Below are 20840 nucleotides of genomic sequence, written 5' to 3' on the forward strand. Positions count from 1 at the left end.
CAATCCCTATCAAAGTAACACCCACATTCTTTTACAGGGCTAGAACAAACAATCCTAAAATTTGTATGGAATCAGAAAGACCCCAAATAGCCAAAGCAATCCTGAAAAAGAAAACCAAAGCCTAAGGCATCACAACTTCGGACTTCAAGCTGTATCACAACACTGTAATCATCAAGACAGCATGGTACCGGTACAAAAACAGACACATAGATCAATGGAACAGAACAGAGAACCCAGAAATGGATCCACAAACATATGGCCAACTAATCTCTGACAAAGCAGGGAAGAATATCCAATGGAAAAAAGGACAGTGTCTTCAGTAAATGGTGTTGCGAAAACTGGACAGCGACATGCAGAAGAATGAAACTGGACCACTTTTTCACACCATACACAAAAATAAACTCAAAATGGATGAAAGACCTAAACATAAGACAAGAAGCCATCAACATCCTAGAGGAGAAAACAGGCAACAATCTCTCTGACCTCGGCTGCAGCAATTTCTTACTTGACATGTCTCCAGAGGTAAGAGAAATAAAAGCAAAAATGAACTACTGGGACCCCAAGATAAAAAGCTTCTGCACAGCAAAGGAAACAATCAGTGAAGCTAAGAGGCAATTGACAGAAGGGGAGAATATATTTGCAAATGGGTTAGTATCTAAAAATCTATAAAGAACTTACCAAGTCAATACCTAAAAAACAAATAATCCAGTGAAGAAATGGGCAAAACACATGAATAGACAGTTTTCCAAAGAAGACATCCAGATGGCTAACAGACACATGAAAAAATGCTCAACATCACTCACCATCAGGGAAATACAAATCAAAACCACTATGAGATACCACCTCACACCCGTCATAATGGCTAAAATTAACAATTCAGGAAAAAACAGGTGTTGGCAAGGATGCAGAGAAAAAGGAACCCTTTTGCACTACTGGTGGGAATGCAAACTGGTGCAGCCACTCTGGAAAACAGTATGGAGGTTCCTCAAAAAATTAAAAATAGAACTACCCTATGACCCAGCAATTGCACTACTAGGTATTTATCCAAAGGATACAGGTGTGCTGATTCAAAGGGGCACATGCACCCCCATGTTTATAGCAGCACTATCGACAATAGCCAAAGTATGGAAAGAGCCCAAATGTCCATCAACTGATGAATGGATAAAGAAGATGTGGTATATACACACAATGGAATATTACTCGGTGATCAAAGAGAATGAAACCTTGCCATTTGCAACTATGTGGATGGAACAGAGTGTATTATGCTAAATAAAATAAGACAATAAAATAAAATAAAATAAAATAAAATAAAATAAAATAAAATAAAATAAAATAAAATAAGAAATAAAAAGATCGTTATGATTTCACTCATATGTGGAGTTTAAGATAAAAAAGAGATGAACATAAGGAAAGGAAAGCAAAAATAACATAAAAACAGAGAGGGAGACAAACCATAAGAGACTCTTAAATACAGAGAACAAACTGAAGGTTGCTGGCGGGGTGATGGGTGGGGGGATGGGTTAAATGGGCAGGGGGCATTAAGGAGGACACTTGTTGGGACAAGCACTGGGTGTTATATGTAAGTGATGAATCACTACATTCTATTCCTAAAATCATTACTACACTATATGTCAACTAACTTGGATTTAAATTTTAAAAAATTTTAAAAAATTGTAAAAAAAACAAATATTCTGAGCCAGACTGCTTTTAAAGTTGGGTACACTGAAGAATTTCATCAAATTTCCTAGTTGGCTAGGAGGCAGAAATTCCTGAAGCAAACAATTTGAACTTAGCTGTTAGATTTGGAAGCGGCTTACAGTTCCAAATGGTTTATTAATTAGAGAAAAGCACAAAAGAAAAATCTCAAAGAAACGAGAAGACAGCAACCTGTCAACCAGAGGCCTGGGAGTCTCCTTTATGGGGACTGACAGGAGGTGAATCCACAGTGTCTCCCACTGACATCACCTGCAGAGTGCTACCACCATGGCTTATAGAGAATGGAGGTGGGGGCATGTGGGGAGCCACAGGACAAGTGCACGGTCAGAATCATAAGAAGGAGAAGGAGAAATTTTGCACTACTGCCCTACCTTGGTTACAAGGTCATAGAGGCTGGCTGGGAGGGACGTCTAACCTTTGTCCTATATGCAACTGCTCATCAGCATTTATGGGACAATTGTTGTTTAACAACATATCATCTATGACTGCTTTCCTGATATAATGACAGAATTGACTAGCTGTGATAGAAACTTTATGGCCTGCAAAGCCTAAAATATTTACTATCTGGTCCTTTAGAAAAAATGCATGCTAACCCCGATCAAGTTTATCCATATCTACTCCAATTCGAAAGCTATTGTTAGATTTAGCATTACATGCGGTTTCGAACAGGTCTCGCATTTGCGCATGAAGATATGATGGCTTCCTGCATCATATCCAAACTCCTATGTAACTTCCGAGGCCATCCAGCCATTTGCTCATCCTACCAAATTTATCTCTCAATCCTCTGAATCTTGTCTGCTACTTTAACTACAGTAACTTTCCTCACTGACCCCTGTGTATCCACCGATTTGCCCTCCTCAGAGGGGCAAAGATGGTCCCAAAGGAGCTGAAAATAATATTTGTTAAAGCAAGGAACTGCCATAGTTATCAAGGATTATAACTCTTTAAGTGTACAATTGTGCTGAAACACTCAAATCAGGTGCTTAAAACTGAGTGCCCTTAAGAACTTCCGTGCCTTGAGGGCGCCTGGGTGGCTCAGTCGGTTAAAAGTCCAACTTCGGCTCAGGTCATGATTTCAATGATTTCTGAGTTCGAGCCCCAGTCAGGCTGTCAGCACAAAGTCTGCTTTGGATCCTCTGTCCCCTTCTCTCTCTGCTCCTCCCCCTCTCATGCACACACTTCTCCCTCTCTCTCAAAAATAAACATTAAAAAAAAAAATGGGGCACCTGGGTGGCTCAGTTGGTGAAGCATCCGATTTCGGCTCAGGTCATGATCTCACGGTTCGTGAATTCGAGCCCTACATCGGGCTCTGTGCTGACAGCTCGGAGACTGGAGCCTGCTTTGGATTCTGTGTCTTCCTCTCTCTGACCCTTCCCCATTCATGCTCTGTCCCTCTCTTATTTCTGTCTCTCAAAAATAAGTAAATGTTAAAAAAAATTAAAATTAAAATTAAAAAAATGTCCATGCTTGGCCTGAAAAGACCTCTCTCCTTCCCTCTTCAAATACTACTTGAGTTCAAATCCTGGCTTCAGCACTTCCAGCTCTGTGCTCCCTCTACACCTTACCTGTTATTACTGCAGGAATAATAACACTGTGTACATAAAGAATGCCTGGCACACAGTAAGCGCTGCATGTAGTAGCAATTACCATTATTATCATTACTATTCTTATTTCCAGATCTAAAGTCAAGCCCTATTTTCTTCGTGAATCCTCCTCATTTACTAAACTCAAAGCACACCTATACTGAATACAACATAAACTTGGTTACTCATTCACTGAAAAGCCTCATTGTCTCATGCTTCTCTTTCCCTTCTCTAACACGTCACAGTACTCATTAAGTTTCTACTTAGAGTGAACAAAGAAGTGAGAAATCATCTTGGACTTACGGTGCTTTGTAAGTCTGGCAGCTTTGAGCAGATCTGTTCACCGACAAACCTAAGACACACTCTCCAAGGCTCGTTGCTGGCTATCTGAACACCTATGTTCCAGTAGTGATGCCACAACCTCTGGATACCAAGAATCCCGGTCCCCCTTCTTCATTCATTATTTTTACAGAGGTACCTGTGAAGTACCCAGTGTGTACCCGTGACTGTGCTAGGTGCTGAGAGTACCGCTGTGACATGAGTCGGGCCTTCTGGAACTTACGATCTAGCGGGGAAAAAAGACATTACATAAGTGTGTTCTTGATTCCTTATTACAAAAGACAGTGGGACGGAGTTCCACAGAAGCTTGTAAGAATCACACAGAATCTGGTCTCTGGGGCCTGCCGAGACCCAGAGGGCAAACAGGGTGCTGCCTGAAAGTCGAAACAACTTGAGGAAATAGTGCCACTGGCTGAGAGACACTGCCCCGGATCGTACTCTTTGAAGGGAGGCACCACACCATGCCTCTCCATGTGACAGGCACTCAGTACGTTCTGGCGGATTAAATGAAGGATATCCGAGGAAAGCCAGCGTTCCTCCTTGTGACTGTACCACACGCATTCGGCCTGTTTTCCCCGCTGTTTACAAGACATCCCAGTGCTGAGCGTAGAAGAGAACACGGAGTGGCTGCTTGCTTGTAATCAAGCACTGTGAGCTTGTTGCCTTTGAGCAGAGTCCGGCAGCAGCTTTTCTATCTGATTCCTACTGATCAACTGAAGAAAATAAAAATCAAGTTGGACTTCAAAGAAAACTAGATAAGGGAGGGATTATTTCTCAACGGAAAAGAATGAAAACTCTTGTCAAACAATAGCAAGCACCGCACTGCTCTCAGGATCAGAAAGTTGCTGTCTGGGTTTAATTACACACTGAGCTTTATTAAAAACTCCTAAGAAGAGCAGTTCACTTTCTGACTCAATCTAGGATGGTTCTGCAGGGATTAACCAGCGAACAACTGTAACCGCAGACTCTGTCATTAGGTATCTGCGGTTCTCCCGGGCCTGCCGCAGAGGCTACTTCTTGACACTTAGGTGACTGGCGGTCATGGGGGTGGGGGACACCCACCTCGGGAAGGCCTTGAACTTCTACAATGCCAAGAAACTAACTTGGGCCAAATTACAGACAAAACAGAGATTATTTTATTTTCCAAAAACCACTCAATTTGCTCAAAGTAATAGTCAGTCAACGTTCTGAAAGTCATATAAACTGCTACTGTAGTAAGTTTTGACACTGAAAATGGTATTGTGCTTTATTATCATAAATGTAGCCTACCGGACAAAGGCACAAACCAATAATAAACTTAAAAAAAATGGAGCACATTTGTGTGATCATTCACAAATCAGCCTGAGTAGCACATCCATTATTTGGTATTGCAAGTAACACTTTATAATTCAGCATCACTCAATAACAAACATTATCACAGCATGTGTAAGTCATGTACTTAGTGACATATACCACATGACTAATCCAGGATAACAAATCTCATTTAAAACTAATAGCTTGATCCCTCCGACGGGTCTGCCTCCCGCCTGGTGCCGCAGGGCCCCTCCCGCAGCGGACCAGCAAAGGCAAAGCGAGCCGAGCCTGCCCCTCCTGCCCCTGTGCACCTTGCAGATCCACCCCGGCTGATACGCCAGATCCCATCCAAGCAGCACCACAAGCCTGGCAGGGTGCAAGTAGCCCAGACAGGGGCCACGCCACTCCACAGTGAGTCCTGTCTCCGGGAGAGGGGAAGCTAAGGTACACACCAGTCGGACTGTGGCCCCAGCGGTGGGCTGGGGGCAGACATCAGGTCTGACTGCGGCCCCGCCCACCAACGCAAGTAACTCCAGACAGCATAGAGGAAGAGCCCTGCAGTTCCGCACCACTCCAGGGACTATCCAAAATGACGAAACAGAAGAATTCTCCTCAAAAGAAACTCCAGGAAGTAGCGACAGCTAAACGAACTGATCAAAAACGATTTAAGCAATGTAAAAGAAAATGAATTTAAAATAATAGTCATAAAATTAATCACTGGGCTTGAAAAAAGTATAGAGGACAGCAGAGAATCTATTGCTACAGAGATCAAGGGACTAAGAAACAGAAAGGAGGAGCTAAAAACGCTATAAATGAGCTGCAAAATAAAATGGAGGCGACCACAGCTCGGATTGAAGAGGCAGAGGAGAGAATAGGTGAATTAGAAGATAAAATTATGGAAAAAGAGGAAGGTGAGAAAAAGAGAGATAAAAAAATCCAGGAGTATGAGGGGAGAATTAGAGAACCAAATGATGTGATAAAACGCAATAATATACGCATAATTGGGATTCCAGAGGAGGAAGAGAGAGAGAAAGGTGCTGAAGGTGTACTTGAAGAAATCATAGCTGAGAACTTCCCTAATCTGGGAAGGAAAAAGGCACTGAAATTCAAGAGGCACAGAGAACTCCCTTCAGATGTGACTTGAATCGATCTTCTGCACGACATATCATAGTGAAAATGGCAAAATACAAGGATAAAGAGAAAATTCTGAAAGCAGCTAGGGATAAACATGCTCTAACATATAAAGGGAGACCAATGAGACTAGTGACGGATCTATCTACTGAAACTTGGCATGCCAGAAAGGAATGGCAAGAAATCTTCAATGTGATGAACAGAAAAAATATGCAGCCAAGAATCCTTTATCCAGCAAGTCTGTCATTTAGAATAGAAGGAGAGATAAAGGTCTTCCCAAACAAACAAAAACTGAAGGAATTCATCACCACTAAACCAGCCCTATAAGAGATCCTAAGGGGGATCCTGTGAGACAAAGTACCAGAGACATCACTACAAGCATGAAACCTACAGATATCACAATGACTCTAAATCCGTATCTTTCTATAATGACACTGAATGTAAATGGACTAAATGCTCCAACCAAAAGACATAGGGTATCAGAATGGATAAAAAAACAAGACCCATCTATTTGCTGTCTACAAGAGACTCATTTTAGACCTGAGGGCACCTTAAGATTGAGAGTGAGGGGATGGAGAACTATCATGCTACTGGAAGTCAAAAGAAAGCTGGAGGAGCTTATATCAGATACTTATATCAGACAAAATAGACTTTCAATTAAAGGCTGTAACAAGAGATGAAGAAGGGCATTATATAATAATTACAGGGTCTATCCATCAGGAAGAGCTAACAATTACAAATGTCTATGCGCCGAATACGGGAGCCCCAAATATATAAAACAGTTAATCACAAACATAAGCAACCCTACTGATAAGAATGTGGTAATTGCAGGGGACTTTAATACTCCACTTACAACAATAAATAGATCATCTAGACACAATATCAATAAAGAAACAAGGGCCCTGAATGATACATTGGATCAGATGGACTTGACAGATTATTTAGAACTCTGCATCCCAAAGCAACAGAATATACTTTCTTCTCGAGTGCACATGGAACATTCTCCAAGATACATCACATACTGGGTCACAAAACAGCCCTTCATAAGTATACAAGAATTGAGATCATACCATGCATACTTTCAGACCACAATGCTATGAAGCTTGAAATCAACCACAGGAAAAAGTCTGGAAAACCTCCAAAAGCATGGAGGTTAAAGAACACCCTACTAAAAAATGAATGGGTCAACCAGGCAATTAGAGGAGAAATTAAAAAATATATGGAGACAAATGAAAATGAAAATACAACAATCCAAACGCTTTGGGAGGCAGCAAAGGCAGTCCTGAGAGGAAAATACATTGCAATCCAGGCCTATCTCAAGAAACAAGAAAAATCCCAAATACAAAATCTAACAGCACACCTAAAGGAAATAGAAGCAGAACAGCAGAGACACCCCAAACCCAGCAGAAGAAGAGAAATAATAAAGATCAGAGCAGAAATAAACAATATAGAATCTAAAAAAACTGTAGAACAGATCAATGAAACCAAGAGTTGGTTTTTTGAAAAAATAAATACAATTGATAAACCTCTAGCCAAGCTTCTGACAAAGAAACGGGAGATGACCCAAAAAGATAAAATCATGAATGAAAATGGAATTATTACAACCAATCCCTCAGAAATACAAGCAATTATCTGGGAATACTATGAAAAACTATATGCCAACAAACTTGACAACCTGGAAGAAATGGACAAATTCATAAACACCCACACACTTCCAAAACTCACACAGGAAGAAATAGAAAGCTTAAACAGACCCATAACCAGCAAAGAAATTGAATCAGTTATCAAAAATCTCCCAACAAGTAAGAGTCCAGGACCAGATGGCTTTCCAGGGGAATTCTACCAGACATTTAAAGCAGAGATAATACCTATCCTTCTCAAGCTGTTCCAAAAAAATAGAAAGGGAAGGAAAACTTCCAGACTCATTCTATGAAGCCAGTATTACTGTAATTCCTAAACCAGACAGAGACCCAGCAAAAAAAAGAGAACTACAGGCCAATATCCCTGATGAATACGGATGCAAAAATTCTCAAGATACTAGCAAATCAAATTCAACAGCATATAAAAAGAATTATTCACCATGATGAAGTGGGACTCATTCCTGCGCTGCAGGGCTGGTTCAACATTCACAAATCAATCAGTGTGATACATCACATTAATAAAAGAAAAGATAAGAACCATATGATCCTGTCAATCGATGCAGAAAAAGCATTTGACAAGATTCAGCATCCTTTCTTAATAAAAACCCTCCAGAAAGTCGGGGTAGAAGGAACATACTTAAACATCATAAAAGTCATTTAAGAAAAGCCCACAGCTAATAACATCCTCAATAGGGAAAAACTGAGAGCTTTCTCCCTGAGATCAGGAACACGACAGGGATGTTCACTCTCACTGCTGTTGTTTAACATAGTGTTGCAAGTTCTAACATCAGCAATCAGACAACAAAAGGAAATCAAAGGCATCAAAATTGGCAAAGATGAAGTTAAGCTGTCACTTTTTGCAGATGACATGATATTATACATGGAAAATCCGATAGACTCCACCAAAAGTCTGCTAGAACTGATACATGAATTCAGCAAAGTCGCAGGATACAAAATCAATGTAAAGAAATCAGTTGCATTCTCATACACTAATAATGAAGCAACAGAAAGACAAATAAAGAAACTGATCCCATTCACAAGTGCACCAAAAAGCATAAAATACCTAGGAATAAACCTAACCAAAGATGTAAAAGATCTGTATGCTGAAAACTATAGAAAGCTCTTGAAGGAAATTGAAGAAGATATAAAAAAATGGAAAAACATTCCGTGCTCATGGATTGGAAGAATAAATATTGCTAACATGTCAATACTACCCAAAGCTATCTACACATTCGATGCAATCCCAATCAAACTTGCACCAGCATTTTTCTCCAAGCTAGAACAAGCAATCCTAAAATTTGTATGGAACCACAAAAGGCCCCGAATAGCCAAAGTAATTTTGAAGAAGACCAAAGCAGGAGGCATCACAATCCCAGACTTTAGCCTCTTCTACAAAGCTGTCATCATCAAGACAGCATGGTATTAGCACAAAAAACAGACACATAGACCAATGGAATAGAATAGAAACCCCAGAACTAGACCCACAAAAGTATGGCCAACTAATCTTTGACAAAGCAGGAAAGAATATCCAATGGAAAAAAAGATAGTGTCTTTAATAAATCGTGCTGGGAGAAATGGACAGCAACATGCAGAAGGATGAAACGAGACCACTTTCTTACACCATTCACAAAACAAACTCAAAATGGATAAAGGACCTGACTGTGAGACAGGAAACCATCAAAACCCTAGAGGAGAAAGCAGGAAAAAACCTCTCTGACCTCAGCCACAGCAATTTCTTACTTGACACATCCCCAAAAGCAAGGGAATTAAAAGCAAAAATGAACTATTGGGACCTCATGAAGATAAAAAGCTTCTGCACAGCAAAGGAAACAATCAACAAAACTAAAAGGCAGACAGTGGAATGGGAAAAGATATTTGCAAATGAGTTATTGGACAAAGGGCTAGTATCCAAAATCTACAAAGAGCCCACCAAACTCCACACCCGAAAAACAAATAACCCAGTGAAGAAATGGGCAGAAAACATGAATAGACACTTCTCTAAAGAAAACATCCAGATGGCCAACAGGCACATGAAAAGATGCTCAACATTGCTCCTCATCAGGGAAATATGAATCAAAACCACACTGAAATACCACCTCACGCCGGTCAGAGTGGCTAAAATGAACAAATCAGGAGACTATAGATGCTGGAAGGATGTGGAGAAACGGGAACCCTCTTGCACTGTTGGTGGGAATGCAAACTGGCATAGCCACTCTGGAAAACAGTGTGGAGGTTCCTCAAAAAATTAAAAATAGACCTACTCTATGACCCAGCAGTAGCACTGCTAGGAATTTCCCCAAGGGATACAGGAGTGCTGATGCATAGGGGCACTTGTACCCCAATGTTTACAGCAGCACTCTCAACAACAGCCAAAGTATGGAAAGAGCCTAAATGTCCATCAACTGATGAATGGATAAAGAAATTGTGGTTTATATACACAATGGAATACTACGTAGCAATGAGAAAGAATGAAATATGGCCTTTTGTAGCAACACGGATGGAACTGGAGAGTGTTATGCTCAGTGAAATAAGTCATACAGAGAAAGACAGATACCATATGTTTTCACTCTCATGTGGATCCTGAGAAACTTAACAGAAGACCATGGGGGCGGGGAAGGGAAAATAATGTTAGAGAGGGAGGGAGCCAAACCATAAGAGACTCTTAAAAACTGAGAATGAACTGAGGGTTGATGGGGGGTGGGAGGGAGGGGAGGGTGGGTGATGGTTATTGAGGAGGGCACCTGTTGGGATGAGCACTGGGTGTTGTATGGAAACCAATTTGACAATAAATTTCATATTAAAAAAAATTAATAAACATTAAAATAAATAAATAAATAATAAATAAATAAATAAATAAATAAATAAAATGAGATAAAATTAGTTTGCCATGGCTTTATAAAAAAAAAAAAACTAATAGCTTGCTGATAAACTAGCTATTGAGTCTTTATTAAAGATTTCAGTGTTCAGAAAAAAATGAAAATGACCTGATTTTCCAGAAGCAGGTATATGAATCCCAGCTCAGTCAACATTTTTATCTTGTTGCCAAAATGTGTGCTACATGCATTTTTTTAGCTGGAGATGTAGCCCATGTACTATAAATAAAGGTCAGTTCTGAAGCTTGAAACGCCCAGGTTAAATTCCATCTACTGTTTCACACATTACAATACTGAGTTTTTTCTGTAAAATGGGAATAAAAATAGTGCCTACCACATAAAGTTGTAGTGGGGATACAATGAAATGGTCATGCAAAATATCAGCACTTAACACAATCCTCAGAACACGTTGTGATTACATGGAGAGTCTGACTGGCTGGTGTCACCCACAGAAGGAAACACTACACAAAGGCAAGGGTGAAAGGGAATGTCAAGAGAAGAAATGCAGACAAGAAAGGGAGAGAGCAGGTATTAGCAGTGGCAGAAAGGTCTACCGGAAGAAAAGACGAACAAGAGCCTGAAATGGGCCAAACTCAGACCTGTGTCACTGCACCCGACACCCTAGTGATTTCTAAAGACATTACGACTCCACGGAAAGGTATTTAAGGGGTTGCTGGAGGGCACAGCATAAGGTGGCAACCAACAGTCATTTGGGCTGCACCACAAACAACACTTGAAGGCAATGTAAGCTTTTCTGGAACTTCCATCACAATCAGAAGTTGTGATACTTAAAGGGTTAACCCTTCCCCATTCGGAAAACACAATTAGTCAGAATAACGTGTTCACTAAGGGATCATACGAATTTTAACATATGCGTGAGACCTATAATTATATAAAGTACAAAGGACAGAAAATAGCCTTTCTTATGTTTGTTAAAAGATCAAAAATGGTAGAAATGTGATAAATTTATATTATACATGCATAACTTCACAATCCATCTTTGCTGGGGCAAAGAAAAGCAGTCATGCCATCAACAAAAGAAGCTATCTGGGCGCCTGGGTGGCTCAGTCGGTTGAGTGACCGACTTTGGCTCAGGTCACTATCTTACGGTTCGTGAGTTCGAGCCCTGCATCGGGGTCTGTGCTGACAGCTCAGAGCCTGAAGCCTGCTTCAGATTCTGTGTCTTCCTCTCTCTCTGCCCCTCCCCCACTCATGCTCTGTCTGTCTCTGTCTCAGAAATAAATAAACATTTCCAAAAATATTAAAAAAAAAAGCTACAGAGCAGATAATGCGCGCACATTAAAACAGGAAGCAACCTTCTTCCCTCAGACATCTCTGAATGCACAGAACTCATAAAACACATCACCTCTCAAAATGAAAGAAGAAATGCCATATAGTTTGGTCCTTTCCTCATGGTGTTGAAACAAAAAACAAATCAGATTTGTTAATAATTAAAACACCTTGATTCAAATTTTTCAGGAACAGTCTTACTGATGGATCTCTATAGACATGAAAAACAAATCATAGAAATATGAACAAGGAAACGCAGTGATATCTAGTGAGAAAATATCCTAGACTGTAGAAATAAGATGCAGCCATAAAAGGTAGAAAGAAAATTTCCCACTGCCTAATACCCTTTCACAAAGCAAACAATTAGTGCTCAGCCTTGATTAACATAACCATTACTCTAAACCTGAATAATCACTGTTCCAAGTTTCCAGGCAAAAAATCACCTCTGCAGAGGATTCAATATAGAAAATTCTACCAGCACTTTTTTCCAGTATTCTTGTATTTGTGATGTCAATGTCACAACGACATACTCACTTGACTTCACATGAGTGGACGCTTAACTCTTTGTGCAGCAGCCCACTGGTGAGATGGTACACCAGGACAGAACCATTACTTGTACCTATCGAAATGATGTAAAAGAAGGGTATTAATCTAATGGGAGTTCCAGATCTTTCCAACAAGTCTTTTCTCAAGATTTTCATCATTTTACAAATTTACCTTTTCTAAAAGGAACCCAAGCTATGAGTGAAGAAAGAGTTAATTTCTCTGTCTTCTCTCTTCTCAAAAAATCTTATGTGGTCTGAATCTTACCTAAATCCAGGGATAGGTTTTTACAGAAAGACTTCAAAACTCTAACTCAATACACACAGGATTTGAAGAAGCATTTTGCTGAGCTTTTTTATACATGAGAACTCATACTTTCTGAGATTTGGAGTGTTTACTATATAGCTGGTCCTCAAAAAGGCAACCTAGCAGAACTCATCAAGCAGGACTTTTGCATTCTTCTTTACAAAGATTTTTTTGTTTTGTCTTTTACATTACATAAATCATAGAGATGGTCAAGTATGGCGGTTCACTGTGGATTACAAGCCTGAGGTCAAGCTCTGGCTCTGTCTTACAGTCTTACAAATCACCTACCTATACTAATCTGTGTTCTTAATCCCATAGAAAATCTATGTGTTGGAGAGTAAATTAGAAGACATATTTTAAACACTTAGTATAGTACCTAGCACAAACTAAGTACTATTTCTGTTATCAGTGTGATTTTGGTTTATAGTTATTATTATGCCTAATGCTTTTCATGGTCTCAGGTAGTGTGTGTGTCTAAAATTTAATTTGAAGGGACATGGCCATACTTAAAAAAGTAAAGTTTCAGTCCTTAAAATGTTTTTATAAATGAAGCCAGAAAAGTGAACAGTATAACTTGTTGGCCAATCACTTTCTCGCCGCGCATGACTTAAAAAAATGAATGGATTCATGCAAAGTAATCGAATATAGAAATAATAGAATAATAATAATAGAAGAAGTAAAAATGCTAGGTAAGCTCCAATTTTAGCTCACCTGCTGAATAAAGCTTCATTAAATATTTTATAAAACTATTTTAGGAAAACACACTATCATACTTGGGTGCACTTATCATCTATTCCACAATAATTAGTCACTTCTAGCGCTGAGACAGTATCTAAAAAATTACTAAAATCTTTCAATTAACAGATCTTCATAATAATCAAATGATTTCTATATTCCGCAAGTTTTGATGATGCTGAACCTATGATCTAATCTTCTAGGGGTGCTATAGGAGGAAGAATTCCACAGTGGAAGTCTGCCTCTTTTCCCCTAGTGACTCTACAAAAGCTTAGGCACTTATTTATGTTTTTTCCTTTTACTTTGTGATTGTATTAAACTCAATAAATGACTTGACTGTCACGACATACCAGTACAATAGAGCTTCTTCTACAATAGAAACCTCAGATCCTGGGGCACCTGGGTGTCTCAGTCGGTTAAGCATCCAAATCTTGATTTCAGCCCAGGTCATGATCTTACGGGTTCGTGAGTTCGAGCCCCACATCAGGCTCTGTGGTTGACAGTGTAGCGTCTGCTTGAGATTCTGTCTCCCTCTCTCTCTGCCCTTGCCCTCTCCCCCCCACCCCCTTGCTCACTCGCTCTCCCAAAATAAATAAAAATAAACTTAAAAGAAGTTGTAAAAAAAATTTTTAAAAAAGAGAGAAATCTCAGATCCCGACTCAGCTCTTATTATTTAGCTGTGCCAAGAATTTTCTCCAAGAAATTGACCAAATCCTATTTCACAAATTAGGTATACTGACACTGTACATGCACGTCCATATAATGTACACTGACAAATTCCAATTAAAATTTCTATAAGAGGCTTAATAGTTTCTGAAGCAAAAACTAAATATTTGATTTACATAAATGTGGACACATGTACACACAGACTACCAAACCTTAAAACGCAAACCACTTTTGGAAGACAGTGACAGGAAAAATGGGAAAATCCGAACACTGACAAATAGAATTACTCCAGTGAGCCTTCAGTACTCACAAGTCAACTGTTAGCTGAGACGCTGAGACATCCTAGCAACAAAATAACTGTGGGTCAGGTTTTCGTTTTAGGATAAAAAAAAAAAAAAAAATCACAAATCGTGTTAGAGGCCCAGAGTGAAAGCCAGAAGCCAACCAACAGCCTCTTAAGAAAAAATGTTGACAATTTCAAATGAATATACTTTTTGAAATTATAGAGAAATGGACTTTAACCTTATATACTTAATAGCAAATTAAAATTTGCTTTCCTCTATAAAGGAAGTTAGGTTACTCACATTACTATAAGTTAATGTGACAGCAAGTTGAAACCCAGACCCATTTTCTATCTATAATACAAAACTTTGCAATTTCAACCCAAAAGGCAAATCTTATTTTAGAGAGACCACAGTCACTTTAAACAACATTTCATACATAATTCATACCAGATGAAGAGCACTGCTATCATTAAAATGCTAGCTATGATTATGTTATTCATTAACAAAAACCCAAAACAAAACGACATGCACAGAATAAGCCTTGGGTAGTCCAAATGAAGACAAGGAATCTGGATTCAGCATCACACAGGGATTATCCTCTTAACATTTCAGAAAGATACCCATTGTGTCAGGGGCTCTATCACCCAGGGTCAGGTGGAGGAATGAACACTGCGATCAAAATGAATGAATAGGGGCGCCTGATGGCTTGGTACGTTCTTGGCTTGGGCTCAGGTCATGATCTCACAATTCATGAGTTCTAGCCCTACACTGGGCTCCACACTAACAGCGCAGGGCCTTCTCGGGATTCTCTCTCTCTCTGCCCCTACCCTGTGCTCACACTCTCTCTCTCAAAATAAATAAACTTAAAAAATTTTGAAATTAAATTAAATGACTAAAAAGGGTGGCTTAAGAGGAGAGAAAAAAGAAAAAAAATGTTAAGTTTATTTTTATTTTGAGAAGAGATAGAGAGCAAGCAGGGGAGGGGCACAGAGGGAGGGAGACAGAATCCCAAGCAGACCCCACGCTGTCAGCAGAGCCTGATGCGGGGCTCAGACTCACACAGTGAGAGATCATGACCTGAGTCGAAGTCAAGAGTTGGACTCTTAACTGACCGAGCCACCCAGGCGCCCCAAGAAGCAAAGTATTTTAAGATGTGTATATACGTGATTCACTGGGCCTCTTCCTCCTTATCCTCAAAGAAAGGATTTTCCAGTAACCAGCAAACTTAAATGTCTTACAAACGAAAGGAGGCATGAAGGACTAAAAAAAGAACAGGTCCAATACGCACCAACAGCAAGCAGTGGCTGATACACCTTGATGTTTTTTGTGGTCAGCGGCGGGCACATGCGGATGGCGAACTGAGGTGAGGGCAGCCCTGAAAGCAGTCCCGTCAGCAGGAACCTGAGGTGCACTTCCTGCAGAACGGGGCCTTTAGGATGCTCCTCCCCGGCGATGGCGCTTTGTCCTGATCGGTAATCAAAAATACAAACATATTCATTATAACGTATGCTGAAAGGTAAAGAAACTTTTCGTTGGAAATGCTCTTCAGACCTACAGGGTATCACGCAGCACCCGAGGGGCTACAGCTGAACAGTGGCTCTGTACTCGGCTATGGGACTTAAACCACACCGTCTACCATCTCAGAGGACAGACCACTCTGGAGCACTGCTGTCCGGACTTCAGGGACCTGTCATCTAAGAAGCATGATTTCAGCCTGAGTTCCGGGTACGAGGACACCAAACAAAGCCAATGAGGGGACCTGGGTTCGAGAGCAGCTTCTACGGAGTGGGATATTGCAGTACATTCCCACCTTACCGCCTGCCTTTTTAAAATTTTTTTTTAACGTTTATTTATTTTTTGAGAGAGAGACAGAGACAGAGCAGGAGCAGGGGAGGGGCACAGAGAGGGGGAGACAGAATCCGAAACAGGCTCCAGGCTCCGAGCTGTCAGCACAGAGCCCGACGCGGGGCTCAAACCCACAAACCACGAGATCATGACCTGAGCCGAAGTCGGACGCCCAACCGACTGAGCCACCCAGGCGCCCCCCGCCTGCCTTTTTAAAGGGTTGCTTTTCAAACTGATGCACTTGCTCAAGTATACATAAAATAGTAATCGCCAACTGCAGGTTCAAAGAACCCATCTAGATTTCTAATGGGAAATCTCAGTGTGTCAATGTAATTATAAAATTTAAGCCTTATAATTAAATACTTCATATATAAACATAAAATAACATATATAAATAAGTTATATATGTTACATACAAACATGAGAATATATGTTAATATATGGTATAAATAATGTGTAAACTGTCATGGTTGACAGATGGGCATTATTTTCAGATATAGCATTTATACTTAGGTTATTAAGTCTCAAACTAAAAAGATTCGGTAAAACCATTTTAACAAAACGTGAATATGAAGAGTACAACAAAATCAAGACCACTCACTAAAAAGAGTATAATATACAAATTTTCTTCCTATAAACCACTACTGAATATCGGGACATAGTCGTCAAGAACACATAGTAAAGGATACATGAGTGTGGGTGTGTGTAGACACATACATATACATATGTATGCACACACCACACATGCACTGTGAAAGGGGAAAATGTAAATAATTACTGTAAGTGGATGATGGGACTCTGAATGTTGACTATAACTTTCTGAAGCTATAAAGTCGTTTTAATAAAGCGACACTTTAAAATTCGTAAGACGTACAGGAAAAACGGCCATCAATTTAATCCAAATAAAATGATCCCTTAAGATCAGTGATACAATTGGTATCAGCCTTTGGTAACAAAAAACAGAGTCTAAAGGAATGTGAAGTTCAACATATAGGTACCATGTTTACCAACCCTCTGTAGCTTGGAGTTGACTTCTGAGAATGGCCATATTTTTCTTCAAACTTCTCCCATAGAGGCAATTCACAAGGTAGGGCAGATTAGGTCTTAAAAAGCAGCAGGCTTTACCCAATGAATATAAATCAGGCCTCTGTATTTAAATGAATTGCTTTCAATTATCACTAAGGACATAGTGAATTTCAAATTAAAAGTTTAATTAAAAGTTTTAATTAAAATGTTTTCAAGTAACAAAGCTTTATTTATTTAATGCTTTTAAATCAACTACATTGTCAGGAATTGTATACAATCCGTATCCTTTTGTCTCTTAAAAAAATGTAATTTATATCACTTAGATACCTAAACAGCATGAAATTTCAGCCTCCTGTGGGCTTCATATTCCTGATTAGTTCTATGCGTGAGTGTTTATAATTCTTCTCACTTTAATATTTTACATTAAGTGAAGACAAGGTCAATTAACTCAGCAAACTGTGTTACTGACAAAATGAATTCTGCAAAACAAGTATGTGTCTAAACTTCCTCATATGGATTATGTTTGGAAGATGAGGAGAAAGAATTTTAAATATACACGTTAGTGCGATTGAGCAAAAGGATTTTGCAAGTGGGAAGAATCGTGAGAAAAGCAAGGCCTGGAGAAGTCAGGTCTTGCCTAAGATCACAGTAGAGCAGCCAGGACTGGAGGTCACGGCCAAGGAGCAGATTCCAGACTGGGTGACTGGGCTCACATGGGGGCTTTTCCACTTACTGGCTGTGTGGTTTGGGACGAGTTTTTTAAATTTCTCTGGGTCTCAGTTCCCACTTACATAAAATAGAAATAATAATAGTATTACCCATCTTGCAGGGTTATTAAGGTAACATGCAGGGCATTTAGCACAGCACCAATAAATGTCATCTCTGATTTAAAAAGAAAAATTTTTTTTAAACTTTTATTCATTTTTGAGAGACAGAGCACAAGTGGGGGAGGGGCAGAGAGAGAGTGAGACACAAAATCCGAAGCAGGCTCCAGGCTCCCAGCTGTCAGCACAGAGCCCAACGTGGGGCTTGAACCCACAGACCGTGAGATCATGACCTGAGCTGGGTGTCAGATGCTTAACCAACTGAGCCACTCAGGTGCCCCAAATGTCATCTCTGATTAAAAAGATTAATAAAGGAGGAGGGCCTGTGTAGCTCAGTTGGTTAAGCATCTGACACCCAGCTCAGGTCATGATCTGATGGTCCGTGGGTTCCGCTGCTCGTGCTCTGTCCCTCTCTCTCTCTCAAAAATAAATAAATGTTGAAAAAAAATTTTTTTTGAAGATTAATATGGTAATGTTCTTTCTAGCATAATCATCATCAGCATTAAAAAAAAAAACCTACTAAACAATATCAACTTTATGAATAACGGTACAGAAAATCCTTTATGAGCCAGAGCCATAATTTTCAAAGAATTAGACATCAAAACTCTTTGGCATATTTACAATTTCTAGTTGTACAATATTTGAAATCATAAATCGTCATTCTGCCTTTAGTATATACTGACCCTATAATACTTAAATAACTCTGAAACAATATGTTATCTGTAATTAAATATTTGTTGAAAGAATCCCCAACATGAAAATTTTAAAATGTACATCAAAATGTTTGAAATAACCTTTTTCTAAAACTGCTCACTTTGTTCCTTCAACAAATGTATACTGCACATCTTGAATGTACAAGGCTCTTTGCTGAATGCTCGGGATACAAAGTGGAATCAAACACTGACCCAAACTTACAGAGTTTATAATTTACTGGAGGAAACAAAATCACTACAATCAACTGACCACTGTTAGGGACCACAAATGAAGACCATTTAGGTCAGGCTAGGGAGACTAAAGAAAGCAACACTCAAGCTGAATCTTGAATCAGGAGTAGCAGAAAGGGAGAGAAAGAAAGTATGTGTTCAGAGTGAAGGGACGAGCCAGCATGAAGGCCCTGGGGAGGTAGGGCAGGACTCAGCACAGACTACATCTGGTATTCGGAGGCCTAATGTCATCCCCTTCATTTAAATCAGAATCTCTCATGAATGAACATTTTCTAATTCTAATAACTGTAATGCTCATCTAGGCTTTTATGCTTAAATATTTCATACTCTCGGATTTATTGAGGGAAGAATGATTCCACATTTTAGTTTTCTCAAGTATTAACTTTGACTTTATAATAATTGCAAACCAGAGACTATTAATTTTGCCCTTCAAGAAGAATACCTAACCTAAACGTTAGAGGAAAGAAAATAGCTTACCAATCATGTTGTCTAAGGAGAGGTCTGGGAGTTTATTCTGTAGCACTCCTACAGGAATTCCACAGAAAGACACTGGTGAATATAAAGGTGACACACCAGAACTACTGCAAAGACATAACAATTACATGATTTCACATATTTAAAACCGACGTCACATTTCAGTAACTCAAATTACCAATTTCGGATCATGGCATTCTACCCACTTTTACGGTACCTATTCATCTTACCCACAGGCAAATTTCCCTGGCAGATTTACACAATTCCCTGATAATCTAAAGTCTGAATTCTCACTTTAAAAATATTTTCTGAAGGAAAAAAAGTCCCTGCTATTTTCATATGATTCTGGTAATCTTTTAAAAAGAGGAAACAAACCAGAAAATGATCCCGTTGATTCATTTACCTGTTCCGTGAGCTTCGGTTACAAACAGCAGACTTCAGCTCCCATATCATGACCCTGCCGTCACTCACAACGAGGGCAGCTGCATTCTCATTGACAGGACAACACACCATACTGAAGGGACGCACGGTTTTTGTCACCCTGATGGCATCGCATTGGCTTCGTAGATCATAGGTAAGTTCCTGGACAGGATCTGGATCTTAACACAGTATTGTTTTCTTTTAAATGGCAGAAAACAACCGCAGCAGTATCACTACTATTTAGTTCAAATCAAACCTCAACTAAAAAGAACATCATTCCTTCACTAGGGCAGAGTCTGTCACACATGCCTTCTCCCTTTACAATTACTACTAATTTCAGAATACAAATATAATTCATTTAATGATGGTCTACGCCAAGTTTAATTTCCAAAATAAAAACTATAATCAGTATGGCTTGTTTTTTAATATTTTTAAAAACGAAAATAACTTTGAAAAAGGATCAACAGTGATATGATTAAGTAATGTACAGTACACTATAGAGCATCATAATTTACAGTGGTCTATATAATGAGCCTGAAAATAATGGCTCTCTACAAAAGATGTGAAAGTCACCTTTGCCTTTATGTAGTACATCACTTTACAAAACACCGCTTTCATTCTCCAGGAGAAGACTGAAAATGACAACTGAGTACCCTGGTGACTTATTAACCTATGTCATTTTACAATGGAAATTCCTAAAGCAGAGGTGAAGTCAGGGAGTATAATAACAAAGGTATTTTACTGGGTCTACTTGTGCTGAAGAAAAATTCACAAAGATAATACCTACTTGGCTCATGGATACAATTGAGAAGGAATTACAAATCATTACTTTCTTTGCTGTGTAGGACGAACACTATTGTAACACCAAGAGATGAATCTTGGGCTTGTGCTTTTTTATGCCTCATATT

General features: G+C 39.4%; 1 protein-coding gene across 2 annotated transcripts in view; it reads right to left on the minus strand.

Moving 5' to 3' along the window:
- WDR11 (WD repeat domain 11) overlaps positions 1-20840 on the minus strand; it is a 68037-nt gene that overhangs the window by 33431 nt on the left and 13766 nt on the right. For both annotated transcript variants that reach the window (XR_009612812.3, XM_081790456.1), the window contains exons 8-11: positions 19916-20111; positions 19516-19619; positions 15688-15864; positions 12400-12484 (exon numbers count right to left, since the gene is read on the minus strand). Coding sequence is in view for 1 of the 2 variants with exons in the window: in XM_081790456.1 (XP_081646582.1) it covers positions 12400-12484; positions 15688-15864; positions 19516-19619; positions 19916-20111 (562 nt within the window). In the remaining variant the exon portion in view is untranslated. The remainder of the gene's footprint in view (positions 1-12399; positions 12485-15687; positions 15865-19515; positions 19620-19915; positions 20112-20840) is intronic.

The sequence above is a fragment of the Panthera onca genome, chromosome D2 (assembly GCF_046562875.1).
Source record: "Panthera onca isolate mPanOnc1 chromosome D2, mPanOnc1 haplotype 2, whole genome shotgun sequence".
Classification (NCBI taxonomy): Eukaryota; Metazoa; Chordata; class Mammalia; order Carnivora; family Felidae; genus Panthera; species Panthera onca.